General features: G+C 36.5%; 3 protein-coding genes across 10 annotated transcripts; 1 reads left to right on the top strand and 2 right to left on the bottom strand.

Moving 5' to 3' along the window:
* The first annotated feature begins 2221 nt into the window (after positions 1–2221).
* Positions 2222–4319, top strand: LOC137957361 (uncharacterized). The gene is made up of 5 exons (XM_068805126.1): positions 2222–2398; positions 2542–2595; positions 3498–3684; positions 3754–3843; positions 3942–4319. Exons 1-5 carry the CDS (start codon positions 2303–2305, stop codon positions 4100–4102), a joined length of 588 nt encoding a protein of 195 aa, XP_068661227.1. The 5' UTR covers positions 2222–2302; the 3' UTR covers positions 4103–4319.
* Positions 4320–4731: 412 nt separating this feature from the next.
* On the bottom strand, positions 4732–5184 carry LOC137954836 (uncharacterized). Its single transcript, XM_068801739.1, has 2 exons — positions 5004–5184; positions 4732–4874 (listed from the first exon to the last, which is right to left on the bottom strand). The coding sequence occupies exons 1-2, from the start codon at positions 5182–5184 to the stop codon at positions 4732–4734; spliced, it is 324 nt and encodes a 107-aa protein (XP_068657840.1).
* Positions 5185–16139: 10955 nt separating this feature from the next.
* LOC137956339 (uncharacterized) lies at positions 16140–23144 on the bottom strand. Of its 8 annotated transcripts, XM_068803802.1 has the most exons (13): positions 22444–23144; positions 22273–22338; positions 21778–21876; positions 21601–21666; positions 21311–21439; positions 21131–21196; positions 20198–20363; positions 19884–20059; positions 19735–19803; positions 18631–18792; positions 17782–17998; positions 17033–17374; positions 16140–16887 (listed from the first exon to the last, which is right to left on the bottom strand). In XM_068803802.1, the coding sequence occupies exons 1-13, from the start codon at positions 23083–23085 to the stop codon at positions 16772–16774; spliced, it is 2316 nt and encodes a 771-aa protein (XP_068659903.1). In that variant the 5' UTR covers positions 23086–23144; the 3' UTR covers positions 16140–16771. The 8 variants fall into 8 exon arrangements, with proteins under 8 accessions (XP_068659903.1, XP_068659898.1, XP_068659899.1 ...); XM_068803797.1 differs by having other exon boundaries at positions 19884–20363; XM_068803798.1 differs by having other exon boundaries at positions 16140–16884; positions 19884–20363.
* Between the last annotated feature and the right edge of the window lie 852 nt (positions 23145–23996).

Here is a 23996-nt window from a genome sequence, read left to right as displayed (position 1 = left end):
CCATTCTTTTGTTTACACTATATTTTTTATTTGGGCACTAACACAAGAAAGTATTTTCTAGTGCATTTTACATCTACTACACAAATTCCAACAAATGATTCACTTTCACTTTCACTTTCACTTTCACTTACACTAGACAAAGTGCACTTACCCCCCCTTAATGTTCGACTTTGGGTGTAAATGGGACAAGGGTAGTTTAATTGTAATTGGATTCTAGTTGTTTCTTCTATTATAAATAGAGGTTAATGTAAGTTGTAATCAAGTTTTTTTTCCTATTTAAATCTAAAAATTAAAGTATTTTTCACTTATTTGTGGAAGAAGGTTCGGAAACTATAGCCAGAGGCTTCTTCTCCCCTTTGGGACCAAGTAAACCCTACTTTTGGTCATTTTTTCTTCACTTATATGAACCTAAAATCTTAGTATGGATCATTTTACATCTTCATTGTTGCTTGCAATAGCTTCATCTAAAAAAAATATTTATGTGATTTTAGAGGTCTTTATTGAAGATTTATTATTTTAATTGAAAATTGTAAAGGTAGGTTGTGATGTGGGGGGGTTGATAGGTGGTAGTGGATCAGGAAAGGAGATAAGCATCATGAAGCAGCATTAGAGTTTGTTTCTACTCCTCACTGGTATTTTAAGACGCAGACGACCACCAGACTCTCTTCCATTTCCGCAACTCGCCGAACCAGCAGCAGAAGCTTTTGTAATAATGCGATGATGGTGTTTCCAGTTTCTTCCCGAAACTGCTTAAGTATCCAGACGAAGCAAGACGGGGATCGCAGAGGGATGGCGAGTAATCGGGTTGCTGTGGTGGGTGAGGAGGAGGACGAAGGAGGAGGGAAGGGAAGTGGTGCAGGTGGCCTAGGACGGAAAGCATGCATTTTCAGTTAATTAGCGAAACAAGTAAAACTAATAAACCCAACCCTCCGCCGGCCCAAAGCACTCTGGTCAAGTTACTTTAATGACGTGGCAGGGAAGGGATTACGTGGAAGAATAACTGCACCATCCACCAGGTACCAACCAAGAGCAGGGAAGTTTACCGAACTCGACCCAAACCACGTCTATTCTCTCACGACTAGGACTAAACATGCATCCCTTTGCAACTTCTACCCCGTCTTTCCCATCAATTCACAAAGTTGCCATTCCAAATCGGTCTTAGGACTCATCATATGTTAGTGTATCTCCCCCTTTTAATTACTGTTTGCTGGACAAGAAAATTTGACCAAATGGAAATAATTTTATTTTATTGATTTGGGTAAATAAATTTGATTGGATTGGGATCTTCCATAACATCTAAGACTAATTTATTACTCAAAGCGTCTATTTGGAACAGATTGGAAAAAAAATAAAATTTTACCACTATTATTCTAAAAAATAGTTTAAAAATTTCTCTTTTTTATAAACTATTTTTAAAAATAATTCATTATTTTCTCTTCTTTTTTCTCATGGGTTTCCAAACACATCCTAAATCTTCGATCATATCATTCGAATTTTTTGTTTCTTTAAAAACAAGTTCGACACCAAAAATCCGCCAGTTGGAAAAAAATAGGCAAAATTATCGATATTTGTTTTTGCATCGAAACGTCAATACTAATTAAAACTAAAGAATTTTAAGTATCACAATTTTGCCCGATTTTTAATATGTATTTATCTTCTCTACGTACTATCGATTCTTGAGTACTTGGGCAGTCGGGAGAATTTGTGTTTGAGTGGGTTGACAATTAGGGCTTTTAGGACAGTTTTTGTCTTGATTTAGGTAAAAAACTTTCTTAACAAAAACTTACCTACCATAAAAACAAATTAATAATAAATAAAAAAATGGGGTAGGGGGTACCACATGAAACTAGGGAAAGTGGTCTAAAAAGTAGCTAAGCCACAAGAGGAAACTAAAATGAGGTAAGTCATCAATTGTATATTGGGGGCTCTACACATCCTCTCTAATTGTTATCTGACACCATGCTACCAAATGTTCCTTATGTTTTATAAGGATATTTTACTATAAGAAAGGAACCATTTATATATAATTCATGTCAAGTTCAAGTGGAATAAATTTGTGGGCTTCATGTTTGGTCACTTCGTCCTTCAAATTTGACTCTCATCAATGCTTGAGTCCTTCTCGTAATTAAGGGAAAACTCAAGGGCCTTTCCTCTCCGTTTTCTTTTTTATATTGAAGGCCTTCCTTCTATTCTTTGGTTACGTTGCAGGTTCGTGGTTGGAGTCGTCTTCTTCACACTGCCTTTGTAGCCTGAAGAGGAAGAAGACGAAGCAGAGACTCGTGAGGGTCTTTTTTTCTCCCATATGGCGAAAGACATCGACGGAACGGTGGTGGTGGGTTTAGAGGAGGCAAGGCTCTGGCTTCCCTCGCACGTTCTCGACGAGCCTTCTGACTCGGAGGTCTTCCACGAGTCTGAATTCCCCCGTTTCTCTCGTTTTCCGATATTCTTGATATGAATCTCACCAGAGTCGCCAGAGTTCTGTGGAAGTATGATCTTCTTGTACACAAACTCGAACTCATCTAATTTGGATTCTCTCAACAGGTGTATTTACAGTCTCAACAACGCCGGCGTCCGCCGCTCGACAAGGTGCCACAGGTATGCCTCTGGATTTCTTCTTTGAAGACGCAAAGATATTTCTGTGACTAATTCATTAAAAATGGAAACCATCTACCGGTTATTAGCTAGATCTCACTTCTTTCAGGAACGCTAAAAACAGTCTATGATTTTTTTGCTATTTCCATGGTTCCACTAATTATCGGAGCTGGTTTTATTTTGGAGTTTTTTTTTCTTTCTTTATTCCCTGTTTTCTTTAGTTTATATGTTGGGTAGTTTCTTGAGGCATACTTACCCCAAACCATGGTCGATCAGTGTCTGCAATTACCTACTTATCGATTACTTCTGATCACTCAAGCCTATCGCTAAAAGATGTTTCAAACGGAAGAACTTAGTCTGGTTTGGTACATGAAATTTGTAAGAGAAAATATTACAGGAAGAAATAAAACCGGCTTTCGAGTACGTGGTTTCAAGCCTTGTTAATTGCCATGCAACCAATGAGCAGCTAACATGGCCAAAAGATGAGTAGCGATTTGCTGTTCCACAGGGAGTAGTAAGTCCGTGATCCAAATTAATAAGTAGCTGAGCTCTTTATTAGTCTCACTCCATTGGTTACGGATAATGTGTCGATCAAATCAAAATAAGATGGATTCAAAAAACAGATTACATGATTTCATTCAATGGCTTGCTCCAAGCAAAAGAACCATAAAATATCCGAAGGAAAGAGCCCATTCTAATTGATATAACTTTCAAAAGAAACCTCCGCATCTGCAGGTTTACCCATTACATGTAGTATGATTTCTCTTCTGGTTTAAGAAAAGATCGATGAGTTCGAAGCCCCCACCAGACGGACGACCCAAGAAAGAGAAAATCTTAGCAGACTCATAATTTCATTTTTTTAAATGAAATATTATGATGGTAATTCACTGCTTATTGTATTGTAGTATTACGATCACGCTTTCGCTAAGCCTGGACGGAGATTGCGACAAAAGCCGAGGTTTCCGATCAACCGAGCAAGAGGAGGGCCAGGAATGCAAGCCGTCTTCCTAGGTTCCGGCCAAAGACCCTGTGGAACAGGTTTTTTTCTCCCTCGACAAGCCGGTGGCGAGTACCAACCTACCAGAAAAACAGGTACGATACATTCAAGCCATGATAATCTCCAATCAGTTTCTGAGTATTAACTCTAGCTTGTCGATGCAGGTTGCTCGCCGGTGCTCCTCCCTTGTCGAGTTGTTCAAGCTCTGAACCTCGATGTGCATTCCTTGGCCTCCCCACTCTCACCACAAAGAGGTATCCCTCACCATTTTTATATGTTTTAAATCTATAATCATATTGCCTTTTTGTTAATATTTATTAAAATAATGCTTATGTTTGTAAATTTCGTGCAGAAGTAGCAGATCAGAAAAACAGAAAAAGGATTGTCCAGTTAGTTGATAATGAGAATTTAGACAAGATTACATCGGAGAACAGATCACGGAAGACAGATATGTTTTCAAAATCTCACAGCGCTTCACCTGAAATATTTCTCCCGAAGGAATGGAGTTACTAGTTGAGGAACAGGGAGTAGAGAACAATAGGAGTCAAATCTTGTTCTAATCTTCAAATAATGAAAGAAGAGCAAAAGCTTCTTACAGTTCTTGATTGTAGTATAGAAATAAATACGAAAATACTTATCAGATCAAGAGATTATGTTCTGCATAAAAGTATGATAATCCCAATTGGTTGATGATAGCCGTGGTGTATAATTATTAGTTTAGCAATCAAAATGATTCATGTGTACAATTATTAATCCAAGTCTTAGAGTTATGTCAGTTTTCTGCTTCATATGGTTTTTCAGAACTTTCATCTACTGGTCTACTTTATCTCTGGTATTGGAAAATGGGCCCAAACCCACACGTCCAAATGTGTGGAAGATGGGCTCAAGCCCACATACCAAGGAGAAGGCCCATAAGCACACACAGTGGTGGCATGATGGTAAATAAAGAGTCATCTCATAAAGATGGTATTGATGTAATTAGTTTATGATTTATGTCTCATATTCACTCTTACTAGGGTGATTTATATTCTTGTAATGTTAGTACTTTTGATATCTATAAATACCGGGGAGTGTTTGGACAAGTCCATTACCCTATTTTTCCTCCTTTTTTCTCCAAATTCGTCAATCTTCCTCTTCTCTTCCTAAAGAGGGTCTTCTTCAACTAGCAATGTTGCAACCCCTCCTATGATTTCTTGAACTCCCATCGAACCCAACTTGATTGTAGTTGTGAGTTTTCTTTGCAGCTTAAGCAGTCCAAAACATTTAGAGACGACGTAAAGGATAACTGATATGAGGAAGATAAACCCAAATGACAAGTATCATCCTGTCAAGTGCCCATCAGCAGGGAGCGGTGCCCCTTGTATTCACCTTCTACCTTTCTCAGTACACTTGTGGATTCCTTAGAAGCCATTACTGTGTTTGTACTTCCCCTCCTCTTCCTGCACCATCAAGCCTCGAGTCCGGCGAAGGCTCTTAATGATACTCTCCACAACATATGTAATACCAGCATTCGTTTGTAAATTATGTCTGCGAATGGTGGACTCTTCGCCTCCTCCTAGAAGAAGTTCCATATCCTCCTTAGCAGCTTTCCTCATATTGGCCTTTGCTTTTAAATTGGCACTTCTCAAGCTCAAATGTAAACTTTCTTATTGTTCCTTCCAGATTTTCAATTTGGCCTGACCAGACTCCACTTCTTCTGAAGAAGAAAGTTGTTGCCCTAATAGATCTAACCAAAATTGCAAAGATCTCAAAATGGCCAATCCATCCTATGCTACAACACTCAATCTTGAAAGAGAATTTGCTTCCATTGTCCCCTTCCCAGACGTTTCACTTCCTAGGTTTTTTCAACTGTTTCATTCCACTCTTTTATCACTTTATCAACTGCTTCTGCAACCTCCTCCATCAAAACAACCTACCAGGTCGGTGAACAGGGGAAGGAGACTCCTTCTTATAAATTGATTTATCTACATGCATGTTTTTCGTATTTTTTTCTTGTTTTTTCATAATTAAAATATTTTGGAGGCTCTGGCTCTTAATATTTATTTTTAGTAGGTTTAATATACAATTCATTTTCTTTTTATAGTGTATTCAAAATAAAAATATTATATACCCTAAATCTCTATAACACAATTGTACTCTAAGTTTGATTGGTTATCTACTTACATAGCTAGAGCTCATGAAATTTTCTATCTGACTTTGACTATTGGTCTTCAAGTCTTCAAACTTTTTCTTTGTGTAAGTTCATTTCAACAACAATCTTCAAAGAGTTTTTGCTTCAGGTCTTGACTTGGCAACATGATTGATCATTCTTTTGTCTTGAGCTTTTGCCATAAACCTCATAATATTTGTGCAAGAGGGCATGAGTCTAAAATATTTTGACAGCACCGTTAGTAACACATTTCAAGTTATCCATTTTATTCATCAAAGGAATGGTGACGAACATGATTTTACCATTGGTCTAACAATCTCCCCCTTTTTTTATAATGACAAAATTGCTAGCTTGAATTTTATATACAATAAAGAACATGTTGATAAGTTTGAAAATAGTATGATATTGTCCAAAGAACATATATCTATGAATATTCTAAAAATTCATCGACCACATGAAATGAAGTCTTAAAATTTTAGCATTACATTATAAGGATTTAACTTTCTAAATATGGATTCCCCCTAGATTTTTACATGTATGGTAATTAACTCTCCCTTGATTGACGCATGAGCGAGTTGTTCTTCTAATGTACTCCTATTTGGTATAGACTCCCTTAATCTATGTTACACTCTTTCTCCACATTTTTAGTTATCGATCAAAAAGATTGTACTCAAGTAAAGCACAAGAAGAGATAAAGTAGAGAAATATCCATCCTAGACTTCACTCATGAATTTTCAAGTTTGAAATATTTTTAAATTCTTTTCAGCTTTTAAATTCATTTTTAGTATGAGTACCCTTCACCGTCACTAATCTTGAGCTAGCTAGTTTAAGGAGGATTGCTCATACCTAATTCCCCTCTAGCTTGAAGAATCAATCAACTCCTAAGGGCTTGTGGAAATGTCCATTCATAGTTTTTGGTAGGGACAAATTCATTTTTGATTAGTCTAATTTGAACCAATTCTAGAGAAATGTATTGTCCAATTTAATGTGTTTGGATCGAGATTGGTGAACCACATTTTCTTTAAACTAATGACACTCAAATTGTCACAATAGATAGGAATTTCATCTTTGATTCAAAACATAGTCGTGAAATAATTGTTTCATTCATAGGAGTTGCGCACAATAATTTCCAATAGTTATATACTCAGCCATGGTGGTAGAAAGAGCCATAAAATGTAATTTCTTGGAAAGCCAATCAACTAATGTGTTTTCTATCATTAGGCAACTACCAAAGTACTCTTACATTGAATTTACAACTGGTAAGATTAACATTAGAGTACCTAATTAAGTCTATGGTTAAATTGTAAGCACCAAATACCTATGTACGACAAAGAAATATTTTTACAGCCACTAGGTGTGATTATCTACAACTTGATCGGAATCTAATGCATAGGTAAACCTTTAAGCATAATACACTAGCTACTAAGAAAGGTAGAGACCCTATTATATTTCTATACGATTTTTTATTCTAAGGGTATACTAAAGTCATCCTAGTCAACTTTCAAGGATGCACTCATGGGTGTGCTAATATTTTCAAATTGTATTTCTTTAAAGCATCCTTTTGAATACTTGGATTAATTCATGAGAATTCTATTTTCAAATTATGATCCACTTAAAGTCCAAGGAAGAATGAAGGTTCACCCCCAATTAACTTCATTTCTTCATGACTTTTACCAAAATTTTCACACAAGGAGGTGATAGTGGAGCTATAAACAATATCATTTTTATATAAATTTGGATAATAATCAAATCTTATTCATGACTCATAGTAAACAAGGTTTTATCCACTCACTTCCACCCATTTTGTTCTAAGAATTCAGCAAGTCATGAGCTCTAAGAGCTTGCTTCAAACCATACAAAAAAATTCCAATTTTCACATATGGAATAGGTCCTCAATGTATCTTTGAGTAGTAAAGGATTAACTAATATAACTTCATACTCAAAGAATGAGAAAAATTGAGATTTAAAAGAGTGTTTTACCACTCTAAGCACAACAACAAAATTTAAAATTTTATCTTGGTCTAAATTTATACGGTGTATCATCTACCTGTAGATAATTTTCATGCATCTTTATTATTTTCTAATGAGATCTTCACGACTCTAGGAAGGGATGTCAAGTTTCAATTTAGCATAAGTAGGCAAACTTGAATTGCACTAAGCAAATTCAATACACTCTTTAAACTATTGTAGCCAAAGAGACAAGAATTACTTACGTTTAATTTTCTAAAAAAAGTATAAAAATCATGCATAGAATCAAACTCTTTAGTAAAAATTGATTCATAGCTTTCAGATGAGATTCTCAAGACCTTGATAGAGATAATAAAAAAAACACTAATTCCATAGAAAATAATACCTATATAATAATACCTAATATGCATTTAATCAAGTTTTGTCCTTTTTAACTCACTCAACTCATTACTCTTACTGTCCAAGTAAGGCTAATGGCAATGTAAGCCTAATTTTTAATACCAAGAGATTTTAATAATCTTTTCATGTTCTTAGCTTATGAGATTTTCAATATACTTTCATAAACTAGGTAAAAGGCATCCAAAGTAGCCACACATCAAAGATTTCTCAATTAATTTAATTTTGGTCTAGATAGGCTTAGGACCTAAAAAAAATTAATTATCTTCTAATTGTGTCTTAACCCATCACATTAGGCAGATTTAGTTAGTGTAGAGGCACAAGATTTCATGAGTTTTATTTTTTCAACAAACTAACATTTCCCTTAATTTGTAACTAATTCTAATTATGGGGAAATGTCTAACATATACTTATAATCTAGCCATGTACATCAAGTCATCATGTCTTGCAAGAGTAGCAATCAATGATTGTGAACTAGGATCATGTCAACAAAGTAGTTAATTTACCAATTATTGATTAAATTCGCTTTGATGTGGGTATAATTGTACCATAAATTTGAACTTATAACTTTGGGATTAATCGCAAAGGTATTCTACGTCAAAAGTTCACACAAGTAGCACTAAGAGTACTAGATTCAATAATCTAAGTTTAAGACTTCAGATTCATGTAATCCCTCAATCCTCAATTGAGTTGAAACCAAGTGCTATACAAATTTTAGTTAATGTGGAATGTTTAATTTTCTTAGTTGACTTAATTCCACAAGAACTAGTTTCAAGCTTGGTTATTGGGGTAAGGTTAATTCAAGGTTTTAATCCTCATCACCAACTTGAATTGATTAGTCTCCATAAATTAGTTGAATCAAAAAAAATTTCAAACTTCTCAAACTACGTGTTTGGATTTTTGGTTTTAGTTTGAGGTAGGAAACACAGCGATTCCAAGGCCCCAATTATCTATCATTTATCATAAACCCTTGGATAGTGATAACCTTGCGTTATTTCACATGTCATAGCACACTCTAAATCAATTAAATTTATATAGGTAAAGAACTGGAAATAAAGCAATTGTCTTGGAGTGTGGATTATAAGATTTTTTGTATAAAAATATTAGGCTAATTCTCGCCAAAATAATAAATCAAGGATTCTTGGGTAATTGATTTGACTCATAGAGAGTCACCTAAGGCTACCTCTATCAGATTAATCATAGGGATTAGCAAAGTGTTATCTATTAGATTGATGAAAGTGGATGCCGACAGCGGCTAGCCAATACACCCAAAAGACCGATCTGTTAGGTGCGGAAAGCTATTGCCTACAAGAGTGGACAGAACCACTCTGACACCCACCCCGCCCATTCTTGACCGCCTCTCACGGGATTCGGACATGGGACATGGCGTGCCCAGCTCTGATACCATGACAACGGCTAGCCAATACGCCCAAAAGACAGATCTGTTAGGTGCAGAAAGCTACCGCCTACAAGAGTGAACGCAACCACTCTGACAGATGCCAGTAATTAAGGACCAAATCCAACTACTAATACCATACAGTAGATGGTATCTAACTTTCAAGAATGACTTGTTATGTTCTCTAGACACTCTAATAGACAAGATGCATAATCGTTTCTCAATTATGAATTCTTGTTTGAAGTTATGAGAAGGTAGGGAATGCATCAACACATGAGCAAGGAAAACTACTCATTTAAAAAAGTTTTTCTTCTGTCTTAGTGAGTAGACCTTATCCCCTTATGGCAAGTTGGGTGTGGGTGGATTCATACAAATCCCTTTTAGTGATTAAGATGAGTATGGATTTCAAAATATGAGTTCAAAATGTCCATGTTGACATGAGTTGATCATGAGTTGCTTTGATCATATAATCTTTAGAAGACCTTCTTGACATGGGGATCCTAAATTCAATGTTATGATACCATATTGAATTTAGGATCTATTGAATTTAGGATCTCATGATTAGATCCTCAAGAAAAATAAGAGAGGGAGAGGAGAAGAAAAGAGGAAGAGAAGACAAGAAGGGAAGAGAAGGCAAAGAGAGAGGACTCAGGGAGAGAAGAGATAAATGGAGAGAGAGAGAGAGAGCATTTAGGCTAAGAGAGAGCTTGGATGAATTAAGAGAAGGGGAGAGAGTTTGATGCTCTACCCCAAGCCAAGGGCCTCTATTTATAGTTTTTGAGAAGATGTTACAATGTCTATAATGTCCTTAGTGTTACAAGCTTTACATAAGAAAAGACATATGTAGACATGTTTCTTCTTAACTAATTACATCCTTATGTCATCTTTATGAGATCACTTCTTATTTACCATCATGCCACCTCTCTTGGTATGGACCTTCTTCTTAACCATGTGGGCTTGACCCCATCTTCTAACAGAAATAACAAATTTCTTACTCGCCTTCCCACTTATTTGTGCATTCCTCGTGTAACAATAGTTCAGAAGAGAGTGAAAGAACGCCACAACATGCTTTATTGTTTCACCTTAACAACAAGCAATTAAACTAGGAAATAAGATACATGAATTTTCTTGAACACAAACCAAGTTGTTCTCTTAACAGTGGCCTGCTTTTCTTATACTTTTTATGTCAAGACCCAGCTCTATGGCACTATTAATAAAGACTATAGAAAGAGAGCCAATTGCACATTGTGTACCCAAAAAATAACATTTCTTCAAATATTGTTAAATTTTGTGAAGATATCTCTATGGATGTAGTCATTATACAACAAGCTAACCAAGAAATAACTTTTTTGCACCTATTGAAAAGAGTACTCATTAATGAACGTGCACTAATAAAAATAAAGAATAAAGCTAGTGAACATGGAACAATAGATTAAAGTTCTAAAAAAATAAAGAAGTTGAACAGAAATTCACATGACCAATTATTGACTCAGAAATAGGCTTAACTTTCATGACCAAGTTCATAGAAAAGTTAAAAATGTTGCATGGTTATACATTGTTTTAGATCCAAATGGAATAACCTCAAGGATCAGAGAGTAATATCTATCAAAAATCCTTTCTATAACCTTCTAAGAGGTCAACCATTCAGTTTTTATGTTTCTTATATTTATGCTAAGAATTATGAGGATGCCAAGTAGGTGTTAGGAAGTGTTAGGAGGTGTTAGCAACAACACCTAAGAAGATTCCACATTTGGGCCTCTTTAAGGCAATTTTCCTTCTCATTATTCCCAAAAAGAATAACAACCACGAAGATCACATATAGCTAAAATGGCTTTCTTTAGTTTCAAGTGCTTTTAGAAACTTCTTATCATACTACTAAGCACTTGAAGATTTCTCTTCATCTTCCCGGAGGCCACAAAAGGAGCTGAGAAGTTGTGGAACATAAATATAATGAAAGAATAAGAAGTGCACCTCTTCCAATAATTTCCTTAAGGGATCATCCTCTAGGTACAAGTTTGCTCAACCTCTTGTCCAGAACTCAAATGCCTCATCCTTTCAACCACAAAACTTGCAAGGTCCACAACAATCAGGTAAATAATCTTTTTGGCAGGAAAAACACCCTATGTGACAACATTAGCAACGTCTAGGCCAATGTTCATCATGCATTGGCCTTCTTTATTCAGAACCATGAAGGTGAGTGATGGTAGAGCATTGCATTTATTGACCAACAAATCTAACTTATCCCTATTGTAGAAGAACTCCAAATAAGCCTTATGATACATATAGCCACCTAGCCCACCCCATCCTATTGAAAGCATGTTAAACAGAATAAGTACATTTTTGTTTCTTACACTGGTATGATCTCTTGAAAATCAGCAAAAAGATACAATTCTTCTACATGTTTTAATTACTCACTATAGGAAAGTCAGATTTCTCCCCTTTATAAGTTGATTGGTTATTGATAGTAAAGAAACCTTTTAGGTTAATTTGTCCTAATTTCTCATCAATGATATTTGTCTCTGGTTGAAGCCCATCTAACACTTACCATAGACTTGTTATGAGCTTCCCCAAGCAAATGTTCATGAATCTCTGACAAAAAAAAAAAAAAAAAATGCTAAACATAACTACACACTTTTCAAATATGCACCTCTAACAAATGGTACTACACACTTCCATCCCTGCATCAGGAAGGAAAACAATAAAAAGAGCAACGAAACACTAAAGTGCTTCTAGACAATAAACACCAAGATTCCAAAATGGAGCAAAAGTAACAAAAATCTATCAAATGGTATATGTCAATCTTAGAAGTATTCAATAAGAAAATTCTTAAAATTTCATCCACAATCTGCTCAATAAAACCTCCCAAAACAAAGAAGTTAAATATGCAGTATTTTAATAGATGCATACTTCATGAAGCAGTTTGTTTGTCAAATTCATGCAATAGTATTTTTTTGGAAAAAAAATGATAATAAATTCAACTAATAACATGAATACAATTATTTAAATAATTGCCTAATTGGAGTCACCCAACTAAACTTAACCACCCATTAAGTAATCTCAAAGAGTTGCATTAATCTAACTAACTTTATGACATTTATGGGAAGGAATGAGCATTTAGTAAATGAACGAGAAGTCACTCTGAATTTGAAAGGTGTTGATTTTTAGGACTTCATGAATTTAGCTCATGGAGAAAAGGGGAGAGAAACCCATTGGGAGAAAACTGGAGGAAAAAGAGTTATGGACTTGATTTTTAACCCTCCCCCTGAAGCTTTATTTATAGATTTATGAAACTACTATATTACAATAATACCCCTAAACTTAGGGTTTAGGGTTTTAACCCTAGAACTTTAACTTACTTATATCAATGTTATCTCAATAAAATGACCCCTTTTTTACCATCCTGTCATCATTGTATGTGGGCATACAAGCCTTCTCGTTCACCTATGGGCTTTGAACTCGTCTTCTATATCTCTTGGTTGCATGGGCCTTCCTTGGTCTTATGGGCTTGGGCCCATCTTCTAATACACTTGGATATGTGAGTCTTCCTTGGTCGTGTGGGTTTGAGCCCTATCTTCCAACACTCTCCCTCAAGTTGGGGGTGAGAGAACAACATGAACTCTTAGCTTGTTGCAAATGATGTATAAAATCTTTGTATAAAATGACACATCTTCCAATATGCCTTCATCTTCCAACACTCCCCATCACGCTGGTGCTCTCATTCATGAGGCCTAATTGGCATAATATCAGTAAAAGTAAATCACTCTTCGCCACTAAGACATTGTTCTATACTCCAGTCATAACTCATGCTGGATGTAGGGCACACTCCGTCTTTTGTACGTAGTGTGTCTATCAGCATTGCTCTGAAGTGTCCACCTCCACCACCGTGTCCCTCCACAAGACAACGACTCTCAAGTGGTAGAGTAATATATGATATTAATGGGGGAAAGTAACATAAATATAATAATAAGTTTCTCCGACATGGACTTTCCACCACAAATATTTTTTATATTTTTTACAGGGATGAAGTTCTTCCGTCATGGACTTCCAACCACAAATATTTTTGATATTTTTTACGGGGATGAAGTTCCTCTATCATGGACTCCCAACCACAAATAATTTTGATATTTTTGACGAGGATGAAGTTCCTCCGTCATGGACTCCCAACCACAAATAATTTTGATATTTTTTACGAGGATGAAGTTCTTTCGTCATGGACTCCCAACCACAAATATTTTTGATATATTTTACGGGAACAAATAAATAATGGTATGAGGCTACCTCTTCTTCAATAATAATGTCTCATCAAAATAGACACAATAGCAGCAATTGAAATGGGTTTGGGCCTATTTAACACGAACCAAAATAATCCTTGTAAAATTGACCCATGAAATAATCCAATGCACATATATGTACCAAATAATATGCTGACAAAGGAATAATCTGTCAATTCTTCAAAAATAATAATCCAGCCAAAGAAAAAATTACCAAGTCGCGCTGAAATATGTATAAACTTGGGCACGTATGTCGAGGTAAAAAATAAGTGGCCCGATTCAGGTTGACCCGGACCCAAGTTGACCCAATTCGGGTTGACCTGGACAGAGTTGGTCCGAGTTGACTCGGTCTGGCTGGTGCAGAAACAGTACCTTCGGGTCGACCGGTTGGCTGGTTTGCTGGGTTGCTCTCGGCCCGGTCCTGGTTGCTTGGAACTTGATATTGCTACAGTATCATTAGAGCTCTTTGGGAGGAAACTTTCGGACAGCGATGCAAGGCCCAAAATAGTTTCCGAAAAAATCAGTAGATCATGATCAATTTTATGGAAATAAATCGGCAAATCAACAATAAGTCTTCTTCCCAACTTCTTCAGCAATGGCTTCTTCGGCAACGGTAACAATGCCTTCTTCCCCGAAGAGCGGTGGACTCTCAGGGGAAACTTCTTCCTCGCGGCCGAATAGAGGAACAATAGCGACTAAGCCAGACATGGTGAGGATCTGTATCTCGGTATGGAATTGCCAACGGTAGCAGAAAAACAGACATGGCAAAGGAGTTTCTGAAATCTTCTGTAAACCAGCTTAACAGTAGAGAGCCGGCAGGTCTTTCTTCCCCACTCACTTCCAAACAGTTGTTCTCTTTGAAAAAACAGCAACTCTCTGTAAGTTTTAATGGAGCTCCTACTTCGATAGAGATTAACGCAGTTATCAATCAGCAACTTTCGAAGGAAAGACAGCAATGTGGCCTGCTTAGATGATTCACCAACTGGATAAAACAATCAAGAACAGCAAGAACACATCATGCTGAAATTCCAAAAAAACAACGTCATAACGTCTTGAAGTTGTGCTGAATAATCAGAAACATGCTGGAAACTTCTCTCCTCAATGCATACTCGTCGGTGTTAAGTATTCAAAACCAAAGAAGAAAATTGGGTGCGGAAGCAGAGAAGAGAAAGGCGGGAAAAAAAATTTGTCTTCGGTTACTCATTGGTGTGAGCAGAATGAAAACACTTTTGCTGTTATCTGTAAACTCAAGACTCCGAGGTAGTATATTTTAATCAAAATAAGTAGAAACAAATCAATGAGACTAAGATAAAGAAAAAATAATAATGACGGTAATCGGAATCTTAAAAATCAAAGCTCTGAAACCATGTTGATTTTCAGGACTCAATGAATTTCTCATGGAGAAAAGATAGAGAAACCCATTGGAAGAAAATTGGAGGAAGAAGGGTTATGGACTTAATTTTTAACCCTCCCCCTGAAGCTTTATTTATAGATTTATGAAATTATTGTATTATAATAATACCCCTGAACTTAGGACTTAGGGTTTAGGGTTTTAACCCTAAAACTTTAACTTATTTACATCAATATTATCTCAATAAGATGACCCTTTATTTATCATTCTGCCATCATTATATGTAGGTCAATGGGCCTTCTCTTTCAACTGTGGGTCTGAAGTCCGTCTTCTATATCTCTTGGTTGCATGGGTCCATGGTCTTATGAGCTTGGGCCCATTCCTTGATCGTACAGGTTCGAGCCATGTCTTTAAAAAAAAAATACCACATAGAACATAACATTTGAATAGTGCAAGCATAGCGGTAAATGAAGCTAACCTTGAATTACGGAAACATATAGAGTTTAAAACATTTGAATTGTGCAAGCATAATGTTGTTTAAGAAAAAAGATAGAGATTAAAACAGCAAAAAGTATCGTGGGTATCCAAACTAGATCCATACAGGATTCATGAATCAAACACAATGAAACAGCAAGCCAAACCGGGGGAGAGGAGGGAGGGAAAGGACGGAGTATCTCGCTCCCATTTATCTCTTCATAAATTCTCAGGGATTAATTTTTTTGCTGCCCAAATTTCTCTCCTGAGAGGATGAAAGGGAAACAAACGAGAGGAAACCCCAATGACTCTTCTCTGTCGGTTCTCTCCATTTCTTTACCATGAGCTCTTTAAATCGAAGAGCCTTTCTGGTAAAAAAATTAACTATGCGACTGAAGCAGGAGAGGGAGGAGAGAGTGTGAGTATTACCTGTAGACTGACAATGGGAAGAGAGATTTGAGATGAGGAGAGAGTGTCGGGAAGACCCATTAACGTTTTTTTAGTGTAGGCAAGTAGGAGGCTCGGAATTATATGCCTATGAACTACATATGCCTCCATCAAAGAAGGTTTCCATCTATGACAGCAATAATTTCGAGATTGGAAAGGAGAATAGGACCATCCACAAAAATCTCTATTTCGTGTCTTTCCACACTTTCCATGGGAGTTCTCATCTAGGTTGCAAAGTACAAAAGGCCCTCTTGGTTTTCACCTTTGATAGCACATCTCTTAATTCTTGGACCATCCACATTGCTCGTTTGAACCACGCTGCACATGAGAAATTTTTCCCTTCATTATTATTTCTATCCTTCACATCTATCAACCTCGAAAGAATACTCTTGGACCATCCAATGAATAATCTAATCAACCAGGAGGTATTAACTTTAACAGAATATGTTAGAATACATCTTTGCCTATAACACAAAACTAACAGGCTCTTCCCAGCTCCACTTGGCTTCCAACCAGCCTCCTTGTTTCCGAGTCGACCACTTCCTCTGCGAGTCTAGGATACCCGTGGGAGTTCAGATATAAGAAATGTGCCTTGTTCCCTTGAAATTCAGGGGCCAGACCTCGGTTTTCCCCAGACAAGTGATTTCTCTGAAATTTTGTGACAGGCAATTTCTTTGGAGATCCGTTTTCAGTCACTTTTTCTGTATCACAATGCACAACAATATATCACTTAATGAACAAGTATATGTGGCAACTGAGGAGGATCACAAGAGATTTTGTTGGCCCACAGGTTCGCAAGTGTGACAAAAAAATGCTCCCCGTTCCAAAGTACCATTTTGATGTCTGCTAAATTTGAACAGGTGGAAGAAAAAAGGTGTCAATGAGTTATTTGCATTGCATATAATTTCTGAAAAAGTACTAATCAAATTTCTGCTGACTTTAAACCTTAATTTCTCCACGAACGTGGGAGGTTCAATATTCTTAAACGTACCTTGTGTTAAACTCGATGATAATAAAGAGATTCTACAAACTGGATGTCCCTGCCGTGATGAGTTCCACAAAGCATCCGTATCAAGATCACAGATAGACTTGATTGACTCCAACAGGGACTTGATTGATCCACCATATTCAAGAGGCGTTGAATCAGACATTCCTTCAAGGGCTTCTTTTAAACCTGATTCTGACCATGTAGTTGTACAATCAACCAAAATGCTCGGTATATTGGTAGCTAGTCCACAACTTAACAGTATCCATGGTTCGTACAGTCTTGCTGATGCTTTTATAATTTCAGCCACTCTATAGATTTTCCCAAGGGCAACAAAATACTGCTGAGCTGATGCAATTAAATGATAATAATTAGTGAAAAGAAATATTAAAGATTAACTTTTTCCAATTTAGTCAAGGATCAAACAAAAAAAGAAGATTTAGCAGTGGAATACAGAGGTGAATGTGAGAGAAAGACCTTCAAAGGGTTGATGCAGGAAAGTCACCCACAGACACTAAAAATCTAAGCCTTGGACTTTCTGACTAAGATGAGAGTAGCAGAAAAGAGAACCGTGCATAATTGGGATAAACCACCACATGCAACCCAAGGTCCAAAAGCACAACAACTCAAACTTGCTGCATATTATATTACTATTATTAAACCAAAAATGGAAAAATGCAGCACAAGGGCCAGCAGATCAGCTACTGATGTTCTTTGGGCCTAAAAGATGTAATGACCGATATTTGAATAAATACCTTGGGGTTTAAGTAAGAGTTCTCTGTGAGCCTTCTTCTGTAACGACTGTCTCCAAATCATGGAACCATGTTGCAACTCTCTTGCACAAACCACAATTATTCTAGACCATGCACTAACATAAGCAGTTTGCTCTTCCATTGATGCCATGCTCAAGATATGATTCACCCAACTTGCATGCTTGAGAAGCTGAACCGCTACACTCAAGTCTCCCTGGGCCTATTCATGGTATCACACAAGTTAGCAAGTGGCTTAAAGTGGAAACCACTTGTTCTATTACTAGACATTTCACTTACCAAAGGTTTGCATGTTTTACATAAGTTACCCCTGCATTTCATAGACATATTTTTGCTTCATCAAATCACCTTACTAATTTTGTATTTCAACTGAAGATCATATTTCCACTTTCTATTCTGATAGTAATAGATGAGCTTTACTTAAGAAACTGATTAACATCCAACAGTAACCCCCCATCATATTCTCAGCATTTGACAGGCATGCAACTTTTTGTTTTTCCTTAGATAGCTTTCAGTTAAATAAAATATATATGTTTCTAAAATCTGAAAAAGACCAGCTCAAAACTATTTCATGGTGAATCAGTTATCTACCTGCAATAAAACTGGCCTGCTCATCAGCACTGCCATGAAAATAAAGCTAAAGATAATTAAGAGTAACATCATTGAAGAAAACATTATTGTTCCTTTATTCTGGTGACATCTAGTTAGTCAGTGAAACATAAAATCAAGAAACTTTTCCTGAAGCAAATAAGTCCCGCAACTTAAGCATACCATGCACATTTCAGTAAGATCAACTAGAAACAAGAGACAGGCAATATTTTAAATCAAACATACCAAAGATAATTGTGATGACAGGCAATATTTTAAATCAAACACTCCAAAATCTGGATCCTGAAGAGTTTCAAACAATTCTCCACCATGACCACTTTTTGGTGGTTCCTCTGGATGAACTTTTTTGGAGGCCTCAGTTTCTTTTCTTACTTTTGCATACACAGACTGTTGGAAAACAGACAAAAAAATCAAAGATTTAGCCCCATTAAAAGTGAAGAAAATTTTAGCAATCCAGTACATTTTTAACTCGATTCAATACCGCACAGTTCCAGAAACACACATCTAAGAGCATTTAAAATTTTTCCATCTAAGTGTCATTAAAGAGGAATCAAAAGACAGAAAAAGTATCAGATCTATTAGTAGAAAATAGAAAAGAACAACAGCTAGCAATGTTTCACAGAACTCTTTACATTTCTACACATAAGAAACAACACCAGCTAAGTGTTTGTGTGGATCACATATTTAAAATACATCACTTCGGATTGGAAAACATGTTTCTAATAAGGTTTATAGAGACAAATATTAAAGAGTAAATGATGCATGATAGTTATAAAAGCTTGAAATTTATGGTCCTATCCCATAATGACTAGCCACTTCTATTAACCTTATAAACCAAATACTTTTTATGCACTTTATCTATGTGGGATTATTCCCACTAACCCTCCCCTTAGATGTTTGGGCTCTGAGATGTGGACAACAAAAATAGGGTTTAAATTCAACAGGGCACAAACTGACCCCAGTAGAGGTCTTGCTTGCCATGATATTATGCTAAGATTGAACCCAGTTTAATCCCAAAATGACTAGCCAATTAAAGGCCCATTATTTAACCTTATAAACCAACAACTTTTTATTACACTTAACTATGAGAAATTATTCCCACTAACAGTTACATTTTCATCTTGTTTATGTATTCCATGTGTTGGATTAGACTGAATGTGACAATATAATTCCCATAAGATTAGATAACTGTAAACAACAAAAAGTATAAATTGCATTAAGTGGTTCATCTTGGAAAGTAAAAAACCCACACAACAGCACACTAGAAAAATCCAACAGAACTTATTATATACTTTTAGTTTCTGGAAACGAAATTTCAATGTTACACACCTGGATTTCATCATTCAAGATGATAACTTTCTCTTCTTCTCCAGATAATGCAGCAGCCACTTTTGCTTTCTAAATCAACCATTTTTTACAAGTTTTAGTATTGTGAATTGTTGTTCAGAGAGTGATTCCAATGATGAATGTGCACTAACCTTGAGGCCTTCAAGATGGTAGAGTGCCAAAGCATGGGATTCTTCTTTCAAATTAGAGTAAAATTCCACAAACTTCTGTAACTTAAAGTTGGCAGTATGTTGAGAAATGTTGGTCCAAGATCCAAAGATGTTGTCTTCCACTTTGGTTTCTGAGGAAGCATCTTTGAATTCCCAATCTGCATCACCATTGACAAAATTATTGTCCAATCCTGACTGCAGCAATTCAAATCTACTGTCTGCAGTTTCTTTTTCGGAATTGGCAACAGAAATCTGTTCATCCGGAGGGTATAAATTTGATATCAGATCATCGAGACCTGCAATCACTTTTAAGTTAAGGCCATTCATGCCATTTCTTCCATCAATTGAAGGTTTGGAGACAAAACCATCTTGAACATCACAGAGATTGGCAAATTCAAGTTTTCCATTGAAAGTGGAAGAAACTGCAATTTTTTGCATATCCTCTCCTTTTTTTTCAATCTTCTGCAAGCATAAAAAGGCAAAATTAATCTCAGTCCTACAAAGGGTAGCAGCTCGATATATAATTTTTTTTAGAGAAAGATAAAGAGGCAAGTAGACAGAAACAAATAGCAAATACATTAGTGTTAGAGAGAGAGAGAGATTGGTCTGCAGATATGTGCTAAAGAAATTATCAACAAATAGTTAAAAATAGACGGTTCAACGGCTCATTTTCATTACTGGAGCTATACACAAATAAGAGATGTTGCTGCTATAATTATTCATCCAGATTGTAGCTGAATGCAGGCGCAACATTAACCGTTAATGGATAATACAAATTACACCAAACTTGGTGTGGTGTAATGGTGGAAATTTTGATGTACATCATTTATTTCCATCACTAATTTCAGATGAATGGATTAAACAAGAAGAAATCAATATGAAGCTCAGAGCAAACACACACCCCCCCCCCCACCCCACCACCACCACCACCACCACCACCCCAATCCAATCACATGCACACCTGTGTCAGAGACCCCAAAAAAGTCTGAAAAAAATCACAGGGTTCCAATAGCCACCTAAAACGAATTATTAGACTATTCGTATGCAAGGAATAACTACATCATGTGGTGAATTATTCTTATTCTTTGAAGAAGAAATGCCACCTCCTTATAGATCCACTATTCTTTTGTAGGAATAGATATACTATCTGATCAATAGCAGAGCCAAGATTTAAGCCTCACTCATAAAGGGCATTGTGAAAGAGAGAGAGAGAGAGAGAGAGAGAAAACCTGAATTTTGGTATCACTGGATTCTACTTCGTCAAAGCTTGAAACCTCCAAACTCTTCTGCTCTGTCTAACACCCAAAAACCAAAGACCATTAACACAAAAGAATTTTCAGCATTTTATGTCCAAAACAGAAGTTAAAGAATTAGAAGAAGAAAGAAAAACAGTAGAATTTAGGCCTTACAACAGAATTGGCACCTTGAACTCCTATTTCTGAGAAAGAATCCTTAAATTCCCAGATTTCATCTCCAAAATCACCATTTTCATCAAAGTAACCACCCTTCGTTCCATTTTGGCCTCTAATATGATTTGCCTGATGACATATATACACAGAATCAAAACTTCACGCACTCTGTTCACAGGAGTCACATCTCAACTGGGCTCTAATATTTCAATGGAAACTCAATTACACAGAACAGGATTGAACAACAGCAAGGAGTATGACTCTTGTAAGAAAGAATCCAAAATAGGCACCTGAATTTCGCTATTGGTGGAAACTTCTATATGATCCCCAGAAATACCCACAACATTTTGCTCTTGCTGACATTCACAAATTATAAAAAAAAAAGAATAAAACTCAATTTTGATGAACATACAAATATTAAGCAACAAGTTAACAAATTTAGCTTCTGAAAATAATATAAAACATACTTTACAGCTCTCATTTCCTACAAAGACATCCCAACAGTCCACACCATTTTCAGCAACAAAACTACCAACTGCTCTCTTTTCCCCCTTGAAGTCCTCACCCTGACAATATGAAACACCATGTCTTGATTTTATCAAATAGACCACTCATGAATCCGAAGCCAGATATGTTACTCCCAGCAAAGTACAAACGTTTGAACAAAAGACCATTGGCTCTTGCATTAATCATGTTTATGAGAGGATGCCATAAGATTTTCATTACAATTATTTGGTATATTCATATCAAAAGAGTGAGGGAATATACCTTTTTAAGTTTCAAAACGGATTTAAAGTTTAAACCCACATGGCAGACATCCTTGACTGCATCTTTATTTGTTTTTCAGTCTTATCATGGCGAGTCAAAGAAGTTTTTCTCCTCATACTATGGTAGGCATTACTTCCCCTACTTTCGTAATAACATATTAACATAAGCAGCTTGGAAAATAGAATTTTTATCACCTGGTTACCATGACCGGGAAATGCACCCCCATTTAAACCCAAAACCTCTGAAACCTTCTGCTCTTCCTGAAACCCAAGACCAGAAAACGAGTATTAAGATATTTTTTTCAAAACGGCCAAATTAAGAACTAGCAAAAGTATATGCGTAATCCCCCCAATTTCGAAGCTTACTGCAAAGTCACCATTGCCGCCACTAATTTCTGATAAGGCATCCTTAAACTCCCAACTGTTCTCCTCAAAGTCACCCTCATCGTTTGCTAAATCACTTCTTGTTGCATTTTCAGTCCGGATCTGCTCAGTGGAACCATACAAATTTGAAATAAGATCAGTTACACTCGTATTGCTTATCACTTTCGTGGAGTTAGATCCATTTTCTACAGTAGTTTTCGTCGAGAATATGTCTGCCTTCTTGAACATAAAATCAACTTTTTCAGATTCTTGGTCTTCTAATTTTTCTTCATCGCCAAATATGGACAGAGGCAGAGCTCCCTTGGGCCTCTCCCACTGCTTAGTCTCCGATTTCTTAGGGATCGAAAGGAGATCAGGGAGAGCTTCCTGAAGGGAAGCAAACGAATCTGAGAAGTGGATATTGGGGGAGTTCAAAGGAGGCTTCTGAGAGCCATAGGTGTCGTCGGATGCTTGGTGGAATTGAATCGTGCTGTCGACGAAGTCTCCCCAATCGTCATCCTCTGCAGGAACTGATTGTTGTTCGGAATCGAAAGCGAAAGACGGGAAAGCCACAACGGCGGCAGAAGAAGAGGCGACGAATTTGAAGTCGCCGAAAGTGTCATCGTCCTCCTCTTCGTCTGGCATATTTCGTGATCTTTCTTCCCAGTGACGCTGTGAGGGTCTGAGTTGCGAACCTAGGGGGAGGCAGGGGAATGGGTTAGATATGACACTTTAATGACGTCTGAGCTGGTTTTTCTTGTACCTTGTCGCGGGCTTAGTTGTCAGTCGGCGCGCAAGATTCAATAACCCGAACCCGCCGCTTTGCCTCAAGATGCTGGGCCGGCAGGGATTGCTAACTGACCCGTCGGGTTGAACCCCTTTGGGTGGGGCAGGTTTTTCTTTTTTGCCTTATGAAATTTTAGAATATATATTTTCAAATTTTGTAAGTAAATATTTTTATATTTTTATATTTTTTAATTTTATGTTATTTTATTTATAAACTATTATATGAAGTAAGGTACAAATATAATTAATATATGGGGTGTTCTGATTGGGTTTTTTAAAACCGGCCTTACTACCATCCCTAGTGTAAGAGCAGATCCATAAGCCAAAAAAGAAATTTACTATGAGAGGTAATGTGAAATTCACCTAAGCTTTGAGAAAGTGAAAATGAGACTGAAAATGACAAAGAATAGATAGGGCACTCAAAAAAAATTATTTGATGGCCTCATTATCATAGGTCTCCTTGCATCTTGTACTCCTTAGTACACTCTTTTGAACATTTTAACTTCTCTTACATCCTCCTACTCTTCTTTACTTTCTCTTATGGCATTCTACTTCGATTTTTTTTTTTTCAAAAGGTGCCACTATTTGAATAATCTTCATAGTTTTAAGCTTCTCATTAAAATGACATTTCCATGGGCAAGGGACAACAAATACGTCTAGAGGGAATTTTTGTTATGGAATCAATCCATAATTCAATTTCTTGTGAGAATTTCTTTCTTGGGTTGGACAATTCACATGTCGTCTATTCTCCCTTGAAACTATACCTCAAA

The sequence above is a fragment of the Aristolochia californica genome, unplaced genomic scaffold, assembly GCF_029961685.1.
Source record: "Aristolochia californica isolate CCGP_79_NKW_82.1479 unplaced genomic scaffold, dmAriCali1.0.hap1 SCAF_2, whole genome shotgun sequence".
In the NCBI taxonomy this organism is placed as follows: domain Eukaryota; kingdom Viridiplantae; phylum Streptophyta; class Magnoliopsida; order Piperales; family Aristolochiaceae; genus Aristolochia; species Aristolochia californica.
The sequence above is the reverse complement of the archived record's forward strand: the minus strand, read 5'-3'. Positions and strand labels throughout refer to the sequence as shown.